This window comes from Egretta garzetta, unplaced genomic scaffold, assembly GCF_000687185.1.
Source record: "Egretta garzetta isolate BGI_Z169 unplaced genomic scaffold, ASM68718v1 scaffold635, whole genome shotgun sequence".
In the NCBI taxonomy this organism is placed as follows: Eukaryota; Metazoa; Chordata; class Aves; order Pelecaniformes; family Ardeidae; genus Egretta; species Egretta garzetta.
The window spans coordinates 322,685-338,486 of record NW_009259710.1 but is presented as its reverse complement, the minus strand read 5'-3'; the positions used below and the strand labels follow the sequence as shown (position 1 = coordinate 338,486).

At 44.0% G+C, this 15,802-nt stretch overlaps 1 protein-coding gene across 4 annotated transcripts in view; it reads left to right on the top strand.

Annotated features, from left to right (window-relative positions):
• TANC1 (tetratricopeptide repeat, ankyrin repeat and coiled-coil containing 1) overlaps positions 1-15,802 on the top strand; it is a 105,557-nt gene that overhangs the window by 41,084 nt on the left and 48,671 nt on the right. For 3 of the 4 annotated variants that reach the window (XM_035894458.1, XM_035894456.1, XM_035894457.1), the window contains exon 3: positions 13,107-13,310. In XM_035894458.1, coding sequence (XP_035750351.1) covers positions 13,107-13,310 — 204 coding nt within the window. The remainder of the gene's footprint in view (positions 1-13,106; positions 13,311-15,802) is intronic. The other variant, XM_009639020.2, reaches the window with a different exon arrangement.

Below are 15,802 nucleotides of genomic sequence, written 5' to 3'. Positions count from 1 at the left end.
ATCTGTCTGGATTGATGTGTGCCAGAGGAAGGCTTTTCTCCCATTGTTTCTACAGCTACAGTGCTGCTGCATTTCCGAACGGCAAGGGGAGTGTTAGAGTGGGGGCCTGGGTTTGGTTTAGTGTTTGGTTTGGGATTTTTGTTTTGTTTTTCACGCAAAGCTCTAGAGCTTATGTACGAGTTGAATGTTACAGAACCCAAGTAATGGGAAAAACGGGTGAGTAATGCCTGGCTGGTGAAAGCCAGAGTAATGACGAGTGCGGGAGCCCCTTTATAAAAGGAAGTCATTAATTTATACAGTAGATTCCAGAGATTTTGGCTTATTTTGTATTGGAAGATGTTGTGAAAAGATGGAAAATAAACGTGTGCGTCCTGTGCTGTGTTACACCCAGGGCTCCTCTGAAGCTGTGTTCAGTTTAGTAGTTTTGACTTTTGTTCCAAAGGACCCTGCAGTTCTTCTGGCTGCAAGACGTTCCTCAGCTTTAGAGATGACCTGAAGCAAGGCAGCGGACGCTGGTCTCTGTAGAGCTTATTTTTTTGCTTGCTCCTCTCCCTGGTCCTTAAACTCCAAACAATGAGAAATTAAATTTTTTTTTTAATTGTAGAGTTGTCCCATTTTGTGGCCCTTCACGTCCTTAATAACAACAACTCTTAAAATTTCCCACTCTGAGGAACCGTGCAGAAACTGGGGAGAGGGTTAATGTGGAAGCATCTGTCCTTCTGGCCACTGTTTGAGAGTAATGCCACAGCAAATCTAGATGCTTTGCTCAGCTTCATGGGCATATAGGGATTTGATTTTTTTGCTGATGAAGTTTTGAAAGAATCTTCAGGTTTCTCGGAGCTCCAGGATATAGCAGGAAGCAGATGAGAGAGCGCAGCTCAGAAATGCCAAATTCCCCTCCATTAGGAGGACTTCTGCAGTCTCTTTTCAGTATTTACTCAGTTCAGGGAGTAATTCTGGACAGCTAAAAGGTGGCAAAATCTTAAGCTGCCGTAGTTGTTTCAGAAAGGCCGTGTGAATGTGCTTGCAAGCTTCTGCGAAGGGGTGTGGGCGAATGCAGCACGCGCCGCATCCTGGCCGGCAGCGGAGAGCCGCAGGGGCGCAGGAGCTCCTGCAGGCTCGGTCTGGTGATGGTTCCACTCTAACTGAAGTCCCATCGCGAGAGGCTTGGGCTAAACTGCAATAGCTCTTTCTTAAACTGCAGTAACCCCCGCTGTCCCCTGGGTTTGTTTGTGTACAAAAGGAACGCCGGGAAGTCTGCGTAACTCGGAGCGGCGTGGGACGGTTCCTGTTTTGCTGAATGGAACTTCCCGTTGGCACGGCAGCCTCGCGGAACCGGCGCGGGTGGGAACGGGGCCTTCTCTGCCCAGATTGAAGGCACGACTGCAGCCTTAAAACGTCTGTGAAAGGGTTAAAGAACCAAAAGAAACTAAGGCTTTTTTAAAAAAACAGCTCGTATGGATTTTAATGTCAGAATTCCCTTGCTTGCCCTGACATAAGAGCTTAAGAGCTGAAGACACGCATAACATTTTTGAAATCTAGCTGCTGGGTGTGTTAATTACAGGTTTTAATAACTTAAAATCCAGGGTTATCTTGAAAAAGAGGGTTGCAAGAATTAGCGCTGATGCTTTCAGGGGGGAGAGCCAAGTGCTAGGCTACGGGCTGGCAGAGGGTCTGTGTGGAACCAACTGGTGGGAGGGGTTGTCGCGTGGGAATCTCGCTGTTGGCTGGCAGGACGGCCCCTTGGGCTCCTCCAGCAGCAGTACGCTGGCACTCCTGGCTGGGCGCTGATCCTGCCGTTCCTTCCGCAATAATTCTTCCTTCTACAGTTGTTTTATTAAAGTGGGTTTATTTAGACGTGGCTGGGAGGCACCGATAGATGCGGTGCTCTTGTAGGATTAGGTAAGATCTGAAGGAAGCAAAATTTGTGTGTTTAAACGTGCACGTACGTAATAACGTACACGGCTGTATAGCGGTATGTGCAAACATAGGTGAATGTAGATGGAAAGAGCAGTGTTGACAGCACATTGTCTATGCGTAGAGCAACTTTTCAAAACCTTGCTAAACTTACTTCTAAACCCGCATTGGAAGGCAAGGCAGTTGATACTGTACTTGGGCAATCTGATGTGCCAGAGGAACAGAATTTCAAACAAACCAATTTTTTGACCCAGGCATCCAACTCTTTCTGCATCCATCTTTTTTTTTTTTTCCCCTCTGCAATATGAAGCAATCTGTCCTTTACAGCCCATCAGACACAGTTAGTTCTGTTGTATGGAAATACTTACCTGTAAGTCGATTTTTGTTTTGTCCTCTCCCCCTTCCTTCCATTCAAGCCATGGACGTACTTGGTGAAGGACAGAACTCGAGGGGAAGAACAACCCCGGTCTGCGCCTGCCACATTAAAGTAACAGAAAGCTGTTCTGTGAATGTGTGGAGCCAAGCAGGAAGAGGGAAACGGGAACGTTAACTGGTGTGTCCCGGAAAGCAATCTCTGGTTTTATACCGGCTTATGAACGCTGCACTGGGAATACACAGCCGTTCCTCTCGGTTTGCCTTTGTTTCTCAAGGTTTGCATTCAGTCTCAGAAACAAAGTAAAAATTGTCAGGTTATTATCATCAAATAAATATTATCTCTTCAAACTCTGAAGAGTTCCCAGGCCCTTCAGAAGGTGCCTTTCTGGTAAGAAGCAGCAGGCCCAGTCTTTTGCTGGGGGTCCTGTGGGTGTAACGCTCCCTACTCCTCACCACTTCTGCTTGGGGCACCCGTTTTCCTTCCTTATTCTTTGCCTTTTGCCTTTGTTTTGTTAATGGACTTTATTTTCTAGATTTAAGATTATCTCCTCTCTTTGTCTTTATTTCTACCCTTTCTAACTACCTTGGAAATGTCTTTCTGCTCTCTCCCCTCTGCGTTCTTCATAGTCAATCGTGGATCGTATGTTTTCCAGTTTCTTCCCTTGAGGTTTTTAAATTCACCTCTGTAGCCACTGGGAGATTCTCTGCCCCCAGCCTCTCTCGGAAGGAACCGACCTTTTTTATTTTAGTATAGCACAGGAGCTTTGTGTCCTAGCGTCACAACTCAAGAAATTGGAGCCAGGAGACTGTTGTTTGACCTCAAGTTCTGCAGGGTTCCCTGCAAGTCTTGTCTGTGTCCATGAGGAGGTGACAGTATAAAGAATATTCATCATAAGCTTCAGAATATAAACAAAAACCACTTCTAAATTATGATTGGTTTAGCAGAAGTTGTACTCAGCTACTTGTTCTTAAATGCATAAAAATGCTTCAGAGATGGATTTGTATTAGCATTTCCTGCTGGGTTTATATGCTGCCGGCTGCTTTGCAGTGTATAATTAATGTTTGGTTTCTTCAGCTGTCCCAAAGCCAGCAACTTGCCTGCATTCTGGGAATCTGCATTTTTTTTTTTTTTTTTTTTTACTTACTAAGCAAGAGACCATTCAGTATAAAATACTTGCAATGTATTTCAACTTAAAAAGAAAAGAAAATCCTGTGTATTAAATTTCTACAGAACATGCTCAATTATTTCAGATGGCTTTTTAGTAGCATGAGCATTGTCGTTCTGTTGACCCAGTATCAGGCCTGAAGGAACACGCATAATGGGAGCATTGTGCTTGGTTTGCAGTGTTCTTCCTGCACTCAGCCCCATCAGAAGTTTAACATCAAATGCAGTGTACAGTATGCATGAAAACGTCGTTGAGTGCAGTAGGAATTAAACTGGTAAGTAGTTGGGACTTCCAGGTATTTCGGCTTAAAGGCTTGTTGGACATTCCTGTAGTGCTCAAATAAGAAGGGACAATGATTATGTCAACAAAAATAATGTTTAGAATGTAGTACTGCAGTGCTTTGAAGGTAGAGTCTGGAGAAATGAGGTCAGTGGTTTTGATTTCTGGATATAAATAAAAGCCATTAAAGTGCTCATATATTCGCATGCATTGTACTTCCAGAGATTGTCTTCATATTAAGATTTTTTTTTTTTTTTTAATTTGGGCTACAAAAAAGTTCAATATTAATAAATCTTTCTTGGATTTGTTTGATTTGCCTACAGATCAGACTTAATTTTTTACAATTTTTTGGGGACTTAATTTCCTTTGGTTTTCCTCCTCCTTGTATTCCAGTATCTTTATATAAGTATCTTCAACCTGCATATGAGCGTACAGAGTTTTTGAATGTTAGGATAGAATGGACACTTTTATTTCTGCATTATGTTCTGTTGTAGCTTGCCATACTCTTAGTTGCTTTTTTGTAAGCCTTGCTCTTCATCAACTTTTTATACTGAACAAGTTGGGTGAAATCTGTGAATTTGAAATTTCTTCCTTGTTTCACATGTGATCAGATACAATTAAGAAACTGAGATTACACTTAGTATTCTTTCTGAAAAGGCATGAGCTGTGATTGCTCGCATGATGTGCTGCCATTGCTCTCTCTTCCCCCCTTTCCTACGGCACAGGCCGCTGTTACAAGCCTGACGCGCAGCCCTTTGAACGATAAACAGAAATGGGCTTAAATTCACCGGCACAATTTGTTTTGCTAATGGCAACCAAATTGCTACTTTAAAAGTGAAGTCGCTGTGCAAGAAGGCCTAATCTTTTATTAAAACCCACTACTTAATCATTATTTTAAAATCAAGCATTTTCAGAGTTGCTTCCCTGTAGCAGTAGGGGTCGACTCTCAGCTGAACTCGTTTAGTTAAATGCATGTTTGAACCCCACCTTCCTTGCGTTATGTCCCGTTAAACGTTTCTGCCTGACTAATGCTTGCAACCAAGCTGAGCGCATCAAGCGCCTCAGAGGCCCTTCTGCCAAATTGAAAGGGCTGAAATCATTAAATAAAACAGGTTTGCATTTGAAAACTAAATATGCAAATTCACTTGGCTTTTTCTGTCCAAACTCTATGATGTCAGGCTTTGAATTTGAAGTGCAAAGGGACATTGTGCTGCATAAGGTACAAATCCTCTAGCTGGAACGTTGAACTTGTACTGGAATGCTTTCAAGCTTCAGTTTGACTTTCTGTTGTTACTCTAAAAATATCTTGCAACAGAAGAAGTATTGTTTCATGCTTAAAATATGGAGCTGGTTTTGATTATTCTGTGCTGCTTTGCCCACTCTCTGCGGCTGTTGACAGTTACTTAAGAGTTTAAAGTCCTCTTTTTGCTGAGCAGTGAGTATTTAATGTGGTGAGTGCCTTTTCCCAGAAGCTAATTCCAGTGATACATCCCATGTACGTATAAACAACAACAAAAAAGATCCTGCCCTTGGAACACACAAATGGAAATGACTTCAGTGGTCTTAATAACCTCTATTTATCACTGTTTTCTTTAAAAATTGTTCGGTTTTTTAAGTAAGCCCTACAAGAGAACACTAGTATTTTGTGTACTGGAAAAGTAATCCGGAGTCCAGAAATAAATGCCAGAAAGTGAGCAAATAATGTCCACTGCGAGCACAGTTGGCAAAGATCGTCCTTTTGGACCTTTTATTCTGATCATTCGTGGTTCTTCTCTCGCTCCATGTACTCCTCTGCTTCTGGTCCTCAGGCTGTAATGAGTTTTCTTCCCACTCCAGGCTAGTTTCTCCCTTTTTCTGGTCTCTCCAGAGCCTCAAGAGCAAAAGAATTAAATGTTGATCTCTTCCCAGTGGATATATTTTGCATGGCAGAAGCTGTTGCTTACCCCAATGGCCAGCTGATGAACTACTTCACTTGCTGTGATTTTTTTCTTCAGCTCCTGCTCAGTGTTGGTAGTGGTGCGAGTGGTTACCTTGCTCCTGTGGGAAAGGCCAGCTCACTTGGCTCCTCCTGTCCTCCTAGGTTGCCTTCTCGCTAAGTCGGACCTGATGCGTGTGTACAAGTATTTTAATTTTGAAAGACACAGATCCCTTGGAGAGCAGTTGTCAGCGTTTTGCAGTTAACATAAAGCTCCTTACCCACAGTCACTTGAACCATGCCACAGAGTGCTGTCTACAGTTGCCCGTCAGTTCTGTTGAAACACGGGATGGGAATGGAATGTAGAAGAAAACTGGTTTTTAAAACACCAAACCCACAGTTTGGGTAATCCTTAAGCAGTTTGTTATTACTTAAGACATAGTGATGCCTTGTTGTGGAAAGCGCTTTCCGGCTGAATGGCTTTCCTCGTGCCATACAACTGATTTCTTTTGCCCACTCGTAATTTCCTTCTGAACTTGTCTGTAAAGTCTTATCTTCTCTTACCATTTGTTAGGATGAAAAGCATCCTACGAAGCAAAAGCAAGTGTCAGCAGTAATGTGCAAGCACACCTGGACGTTGGATGTTCCTGTTTGCAGAGACAGTCTGTCTTTCGGTAGCGCGGCGTGTGCACGTGGACTGGTTCAGTTTGCTGCCTGTGCCGGTCTTCAAACCTCCGCAGTTTTCACAGAGGTACCGTGGGGCGCTTGCTGTGAAGAGACCAGAAGCCTCATGGGAAGCAGCTAAAAAATAACCCAGCAGTAGTTAATTGTCATTACAGTCTTCTGCACATTCGCCGTGTCAGTGTGATTTAATTCCATCTCAACTCTGACCATTACGCTTGCTCTAAACCAGCCAGGGACTTGCACCAATTCAGCTCACCTTTTCAGCTCTCTGTGGTGAAGCTTCTCCCAAGAGCCCCACAAGAGCCCGGCGATGGCTCTGTGTGCCTGAGTTACCCCAGGGCTGCAGCACCGCGGCTCCCCGGCACAGTGCCCGCTCGGCTTTTGGGAGCCTCCGGAGACAGAGACTCTGCAGCCCCTTCCACTGCTCTGCCACCCTCACAGATCCAACACCACCGCCACGACACCAGTGCCTGACAAATTCAGCGATTCCTCCGTTCCAGCAGAAACGTCAGGGCAGTTTGCAGGGTGAGCAAGCGGGTTGAGCCTAAGGCAGCCGCCAGGCTGAATGCTGGCTGTGCTCTCCTGCGGGGAACGCCGGCTGCTTTCTTGTCGCTGTGCACTGGTCTCCGGGCTGTCGACCCAGGCCAGCGGTGGCCTTGGTGGGCAGGTAGCCCTGGAGCAGCCCTGCTAGCGTTCTCTCCTCCCAACGGTGGCTAGCAGTCGTACCCAGGTTTTTGCCACCTTCTGCTCTCCTGCCCCAAATGTGTTACAAAAGTGCAAAGCCTGCAAGTGGTACATGGCAAAGTTGTGTTCTGCTGCTTTGCTTTCCAGTTCACGCCAGGGTAATCTGGTCAGAGCTGGGCTGTTACGGTCAAGTTCTCATTTGTTTGGGAGGTGCTGTCGGTGCACTTCACCCCGTGGTGCTTGCAAGGAACCTGTGAGGACCCTGTAGTGTTAACATTTTTTTTTTTTTTTTTTAAATGTCTTAAGCAGAACTGCAGAATGTGAGATTTCTTCTGCTACAGCACAATTTTGTACCAGATACGTTTGGTTTTTTTTAGTGGGTTGAGAGTCTTTTGTTTCCCTTCAGTGGTTAGGTTAAGGGAGAAAAAGACAAGATCGGCCATCTCAGAAACGCGTATGGAGAGAAGCCTGTGGGACGTTGGCGGTTCCGTAGTCACTGTCCCTGTTCGGGCTGAAGGAGTCGGCATTTTCACTGGTTTAGGTTTTGCCGTTTTGAAGGTTGTGGTCCTGTTCCTTCCTGTTACAATAATCTGAATTCCAGCACTTGCACCAAACACCAGTTTACATCTATTTTATGTATTTTGGTCAAGTCAGTCTTCTGGTTTCTAAGCAACTTACATTGGATGAAGAATTAGATGTGGTTTATGGTGTTTAATGCTGACATATGCACTGTAAAGGTGTTTTTCTTCGTTATCCCCTCTATTCAGGAGAAGGGTTAGTTTATCTTAAAGTTCAAGTTCTCTTTTAGGCTCTACAGAATCATTCAGTCAGCCATCCGTGTATGTTTTTGTATCTTAAGGAAAACCCCCTAGTTTGTTAATCAGATTATGCCTTTCAGTTGCATCCCTAGGTGCAACTAAATTGGGATTTGATTTCCATTCTCACAGCTTTTTGTGTGTGGTTTTTAAAGCTATTAAGTTGTTTCCATGGTTACTTTGACCACTGGGTAAGAACTCTGGTGTTGATTGACGCTTATGAAACTTTTTTGTCCGGAGGCTACTTGGCATTGGAAAATGTACAGCTCGGAGGTTTTAAAAATAAGGAAGTCGGATTTCACAGGACCTTTCCTTATGTTTCAGTTTGATGTTATTTAAAAACTTGCGAGAGGTCATCTTCCTCCTCTTCTAGAACTGGTGCTTGGCTGTTCCACATGGGGGTGGAGACCAAGACATGTACATTTAAAGTACTGTTCTGGTAGCTAAGATATTTGAAGTTACTAACCTTTAAGTCAGTAACAGATAATTTCGGTTTTCTGTGTGCATCGGTGTGTGGCTTTAGTTTTATTTGGGCATCCTAACAAACTGTATTTTGACAGCTGGTACTCATGGCTTTTTCTAGTATTTTTTCCTAATAATATCAAGTTGTTGTAACCTTGTGGATCCTGTAAGCTTGTTAATTTGGGCTCTGTCTTGTCATACATGTAGATCCAAGTATCTTACAGGAAATTTGCTCTAAGTTAGATGAAATGTGTAGATTTGGGCGTCAGCCCAATTTGTACAAAACAGAAAATGCAGGGTTAGGATGAACTAAATATACAGGATAGGTTCAGAGACTTAGGAAAGGATGATGTGAGCATATAGAATGAAGCTTGCCACCCTGTGTTATCACACGTGTAATTTAACTATCGCCAGCCATAAATAACATTACTTGCGTGGGTGCTGTACTGCAAGAATAATCAATGGTGTAGGTCCATTTAGAGAGCCATAGGACCAAGAGATAGAGGTCATCTGCCTCTGGTTTTTGTCCTGTAACTCTCCCTGGGATGCAGACCCATGAGCCTGACCGTGTCTGTCCGCAAGTGCTGCAGTGCGCAGCTGAGCTGGGTTGTCCCTGCGGGAACTCAGCATCTCGCAGGCTGAACTTGGCGTGGAGCAGCCGCTCCTCCCACTGCGACTCCATTGTATGTGGTGAAGAATCATGGAGTCCCAGGTTGGAAGGGACCTCAAGGACCATCTGGCCCAGCCTTTCTGGGCCAGAGCCCAGCCTAGACAAGATGGCCCAGCACCCTGCCCAGCTGAGGCTTGGAAGTGCCCAATGTGGCGGAGCCAACCCCTCCCCTGGGGAGATCATTCCAGCGGTTGGCTGTTCTCATGGGGAAAAATTTCCCTCTCATGTCCAATGGGAATCTCCCCAAGAGCAACTTGTGACCATGCTCCCTTGTCCTCTCCATGAGGCTCCTTGTGCAAAGGGAGTTCCCATCTTCCGTGTAGGCACCCCTTAGGTACTGGGACATGGGGATGAGATCCCCCCTGAGCCTCCTTTGCTCCAGGCTGAACAAACCCAGCTCTCAGCCCATCCCCATAAGGCTGAGAGAGGCTTCCCAGCCTTTGGAGCATCCTGGTGGCCCTGCTCTGGACCCCCCCAGCCTGCCCACAGCTTTTTTGTAGAGCGAAAGAAAGGTGAGTCTCATCCCAGCATCAGCTGGAGACAGGGATGTTTCCAAATCTTCTGCCCAGTTCCGCTCTCCTGCACGCTTGCCCCCACACCCCTTTTCTTTACCTCCTGCTCCCTTTTTGAGGGGTGAGAGTGTGTTTACTTCTGCTAGGGAGCAGACCGGTGCGGAGGATAACCCTGAGGAGGTGCGTGGGGAAGGGAGAAGACCGAGCAAGCGGTTATCCAGCTTACCCTGTTACCAGCCTAGCTGTTCACGAACGGGGGGACTGCCTCACCCGAAAGTGCCTCCTGGTTGCCATCAGCCGGTTACTTCTCTGTGAACGGCCCCTGGGGTCCACGTGAGGTTTTGGCATTCAAGCCCCGCAGGTTCCTGTTTGCTGTCTGTTCCTGCTAGAGGAGATCTTGGGCCATGGGGGTCTATGGGGAGTTCTTCACCCGGTGGAACTGGTTTGTGCCTGTGGCTGGGCCGGTGTTCGGAGGGTTGTGGTCTATGAGCTCTGTTGGTTCCCTTCTGTTCCTGCTGGTTTTGCTGTTTGAGGTCACAGATGGGGGTTACCGGTGTCACCTTTGGTTAGCGGTGTTCAGAAAGGTCCTGAGGAGCAACGGTGTGGTTCCTGCTTTCTGGGAATGATTCATGTCTAATAGCTGTCTGCTGTTCCCTAGCATCCCAACCATTTTGCGTTTATAACGCGCTTTTTTCTGCCTTGGTAGAATTCATTACTGTTGAAGCGTGTTCCAGCATCACTGGGGCTACGCTGCCCTCGCAGGCTGAAGCCAGTGCGCTTGGGTGTCTCAAGGTGGGACTTCCGCTCTAAAGAGCTGTTGCATTTTAAAAACGTGGGTATGTGAGTGACAATAAGCAAACACTTGTAAAACCAGGAAAATAAGTGATGGAAAAGGAGAATTTCTGTGGTACATGCTTTGGATACGTGGGGTTTAAGTCACACTGCTCTTAAAATCTGAGTCATGACAGCCTGGGCTTTGTACTCTGCCCGCAGCACAGCCGTGCTGCCAGGAAATATGACAAAAGAAAAACAGGAGCGCTGCTGTAACCAACCCTGCGAAGATGCAGTGCTGTACCCGTACTGGCTGTAAAGCACTTTCCAGGTTACTGCCGGGATGAGATAATCTGAACTTCAGAGTTACGCCGGCGGTGTGTTCAGCCCCATCTCGCTCTTCCCCGCTGGAACGTTTCATGTACAGCAGGGCAGGGCAAGTGACGAGTAATTCAACATCTGCAAGTCTACTAAGACGGCAATGAATTAAGCACTGATGGCTTTTGTCATAATAAAAGGGAAAACAGAAATTAGGGAATGGTAGGTGGACTGAGTAACCCTGAAGGGGAAGTAACGTCTGCCTGTTGCTCGCCTGTCTCTCTCATGCACACGCCCCCCGCCCCCAGCATTCCAGCCAGAGGACTTACACAAATCCTGAATTACATCCTTGGCAACGCATCTAGTAAAAAACCCCAACAAGAGTGCCAGTGTCTTCTAGCCGTAGCTAGCTACGTTACCGTGCCGCTTCCTCGGGCTTTGCTCATGCTAGAAGGCAGAAATGGAATCACAAGTTTGTGCGTTCTTCAGTGACTGATGAAGCAAAGTCACATGGGCTGTATTCAATTATAAATAACAATATACCTAATGCTAAATCTGTGCTTGAAAACAGCGATTGCGAAAGTTTAGTTTCTAAAAGAACAGAGTAAAAAAATTAGCCCTTGATTTTCACTGAAAGGGAATGGAACTCAGTAATTGGGATATCTTGGTGTTTCAGAAAAATCCCATCTATGTGATCATAGCACCTGAAGTATTTAGTCTTTTTATTTTAAATATCCACTTAGGCTGTATTTTTTTTAAGGTGTGTTACAGCCAGCTTGCTAAAACATTGAAGTTGCTTTTCTAGTTCCCAGGATTTTAAACCAATAGTTATACTCCTATAATAGTTGCAATGGATTTCAAAAAAAGAATATAAAGTTACAGTTACTTAGTTCTTAATTTCCACCTTGCCTTGATGGAACTAGAGCTTTTTCCTTAAAGTCATTACCTGTTCCTACGATATTTGTTTGAACAGGGAGGACAACTTCTGGAAAGTGGTAGTTTAGTTGGTTTCAGAGGAATAAGAGAATAAACTTTACAGTTACAAAATGTTAAGAAAAGTTTGAATCTAGCGCAGCATTCTGCAGGGTCATTTGTCATGCAAAGTCTTCGTGTGTGGCTCTTGTGAGGAAAAAAGTATGTCTAGAAAAACCCCCAAATAAATACATCACCTTTGGAAATGGGGAATTAGGCTGCAACATTTAGGCATGTTTGATTTTCTGATCTTCCATGCATACCTGTAAAAAAAGGGAGCGGTAGTTAAATTGACAAAAACATTTTGATTTTTCTCCGAGGGTTAGGCTTGGTTTCTTCCTTCTGACGCAGCGCGGCAGTTCACTGTGTGCGGCTGATGCTGCCGGTAGCGGGACGTGGTAATGGGGAACGGCCGCTGAAATCTGGCGGCAACAGTTGGATGACAACGGAGCGGGCAGGAAACGCGGATCCTGTAGAGCCACCTTTGCCTGGAGTGCTTCCTTACTGTAAGAAAATAAACCTGGCACGAGGGATTCCCATGTGAAAAGATAGTACTTGTTCGTTGGTCTTCTCTGGTTGTGTTTGGGTTCCAGTGCTTCAGACAGGCTGCTTGGTGCAGATGGACTTGCCTAAAAAATACCCTGGCGTTCTCTTCCCTCCTTGCACCGGTTCTGTTTTGCTATGATTTATCTCTGGTCATACCAGTTCAATTGCAGCAATAGTTCCTGTAAATTATTGAGCAATACCCGAATTTGGATATAAAAAGAAGCCGTAGATAGTTGCTAACATTTGTTTTTCAGCTCTGTTCCTGTCATCTGGCTAGGAAAACCCTAGCGCTCCCAACACGTATTTTTGCTGCCTTTGAATCATTACTGTCAGCAATGCATTTTTCTGTTGTTTTGAAAATATAATCTTGATTTAGCTGAAATTGCATTTCTGCACCAGCAAGAAATTTCTGTTCTGAGGGTATTTCCCTGTTTTGATGTGCCACTGAGTATGTTGTGAACCAAGAGCTTGTTTTTTCCGTAGACAAAAAAAAATCACTGTTGCCATCAAATCGCAGATAACTGGACCTCTTGGTTTTAAAACAGAAAGATAAAGCTTAGCCTGGCCGCCTGTGAGTGCACCTTTTGGTGATCCACCTTTTAATTGAGCGTAAAGGGTAACCCAACTAAACTCCTCCTTTAACTAGTTCAGTCAGCAATATTTGCAGATGCTCCTGACTTTCACGGTATCCCACTGCTCCTAAAATACCTTTTAATCTGTAAGAATCTTCATAGGAAACTTGGTTTTACCTCTAAGGATGAAATCTGGAAAGCACTTCATTGAAAGTGAGGTTTTTCTTCCCCCTGCCGTCTCCATTAAAATAAAATCTTGCCTACTTGTGTATTTAAGCTTTTCTAGTGGTTATCTGGATTCTGCAGCGGAGGGTGCACAGTAAGATGGGTCGTGCTGAGTTGTTGCTGGCCAAATGCGCTTTCCTATGTTAAATACTTGTATTTCAATGCAACTCTGTGATTTTTATTTTGGTATTTTACATAACGGGTGACAACATTTTATTTTTAGCAGGTGACTCCTGCCCGGAGAATGCCTTCCAGGTTATAGCAACATCTGGTCACAATGCAGATTTTCCCACTGGCAATCAGCCAGCCTCTGAGGATACTTATAGAATGAACTTGGCTAAAGGAGTCTCAATGTCGCTGCCATCGTCACCTCTGTTGCCACGCCAGTCCTATCTGATGCAGTCAAGATCAAGCAAAAAGTCTCCAGGTAAAATGAAACTGGTGAGCCGCTAAAATCTGCGTAGGCTTTAACTCGGCTTTTGATGCACGTTATGTAAAAGTAACACAGTAAAATAATTTCAGTCCTTGGCAATAAGAACAAGGGCAGTGAATACTTTTTGCATGTTCCCAGGGAAAAAAGGTAATTGGTGATTAAATAGCATATATTATTTAACGTGGCAAAGATTTATTCTAATTGGCATTGCAAATACCTGCATTGAACTGCCTGGATGTGTTTAAGGCTGGTTATTTGTGATCGGTATGTCAGTTTGGCAGAAGACAGCTGCAGAAGCCTTTTCTCGTTCGTATGTTAGTGACGGTGTAAGAGTGAACATTGTCCGTGGCTTTTACAGCTCGTTGATTTTACTCGTGTCTACCCACGTAAATGTATTGATAGATAAATTGCTGATGAAGTTGTGACAAGAAACTTGTTAATTTTCAGTGGTTGTGTCCTTCATACGACCACATACTTATGTGTGAGCCTTGCTAAATAAGGTGCTCCATCTGGTTCCCTTTTTATCAGCATTCTGTACATGTAAATCATTCCAGCACGCTGGCATCACTGGGGTTCATTCGGGTCAAAGCCTGGGCGTCAAGTGAAATTGTCCATATTCCTGTTGCTTGTGGAGACACTCGACAGTTTTGAGGTTCTCTGTTGTAAAGTTTATAAGGTCTAGGAACAAAGAGTGTCGAAAGCTGGTTTTTGTCAGCAGTGAGAAATGTCTTGGTTAATGACCCGTTTTACATAAAACTAAAGAAAAATGTTGCTCAGAGAATTGCCACGGGATAGTTAATACAATTTGTAAAAAATATCCGTGGTTTAAGTTGCCTATCAATATTTAATTTTTCAACATTTAAAAATAATAATCTCACTTCATCTTTAAGAAATTTGGGGTTGGTTTTGACAGTTCACATAAAAATTTTGAGCCACAGAATGGTGTTTTGTTGTTTTGTCTCTTACTGGAAGTGATGTGGTGCTAAACAACTTCAGCAGACACGGTGAAGTCCTCGTGAGAGAGAAGGAAGTGGGATTTTCACCAAAGGCTTAAGTGAAGGTCAGGGTCTAACTCTTAGTTTTGTTACTGTTGGGAAAACTTAGCTGCGTTCTAGGTACGCTTGAGACTGAAGTCGTCGTGAATATGGCTTTTCATCCTAGGTCATTCCGCTGTGATACATAGCCAAAGAAAAAGATTTCCTAAGATTACGAGGTGCTGTGAAAGCATTGGCATTTATGTAACATTGTTTTGTACAAATACCTAACCAGGTGGTAGGATGCTGATGGGAACTTCCTGTGCTATTCCTTTGACTTCCAACAAACTGTAGCTGGTGGAAGATGATTTAATATAAACTGTCTTGCACCTGGGGAAGGAGTAATAAAAAGAATGTATTAATGCATGGATTTCAAAGCACTCTGGTTTAGTAGCTTACAAATAGCAAGTTAAAGATTTTTCAGGATATGGTGGATGAAAGAAGATAGGATTGCACAGGCAGGTAGAGTGGTGTTCTGAAGTGAGGATGTGGTGATGGAGTTATCTAGCCAGTGGCAGAACAAAATTCTCATTTCAGTCCTCTCGGTTTACAGGTGAAGACAACTACTTGGAAAAGTATTTTTCAATGTAAATCATACCCTGAATATTTTTTAAAGTATTTGAAACTGTGTAATAGAGCAGAGGAAAGGATTGTCCCTTGACATGTAAGCATTTGTGCTACCTCTGTTCGGTAGTTCTGTTCGTATAACCCAAGCATGTTGATGGTCATACCCATACGGCGACACCCTTGCATAACGTATTGCCTTGAAACCCAATTCATGTAGTGCCTGCTGGACTGAAGCAGTGTACTGCATGTATGCTCCAGCGTCGTGGTTAAAGAGGGCGTTCACGAAATGCTACCCAGGTAATAAGGAAGAGGTTTTCATCACTTTTTATTGAGTCTGAGTAGTTTTAGTTAAAAAATTTGGTTAGTAAACTAAAACCAGTCAGATTTTCCTGACAGTGTATTTCAGTTATAAATTCAAAAATAAAAGCTGTAGTTAACCGATAGTTGCACTGATGTTCATGAAAACATCTGTATTTGAGGGCTTCATACTCAGCACGTTCCCACTTTTCTAGCGAATTTATCTATACTCCAGTTTACATTTCTGTAGTCCTGCATCTATATTTCCTGATCTAAAAATACGTACTTAATTACGCTTATATGATCGGTGAATAAAAATAGTTTTTCCTGGTTAAATAATTTTAAAATGATCCACGGAGGAACATTCTGCAGTAAGAAGTGCACAAATGTATGTTTTTGGTATGGCTGGTATTGACGTTCAGACTCTTTCACAGAAGCAGGCTCTAGATGGCAGTGCCTAGAACAGAAAAATCTTCCATGTAAATTAATTAAAGTGGCAAGTGGCTCTTACTGCTTTTCCTTTCATTGCCCTTGCTGCATATTTCCAGTGGGTGTCGATCTGTGGCTTCAGAAGGGTGTTTCTGGCTT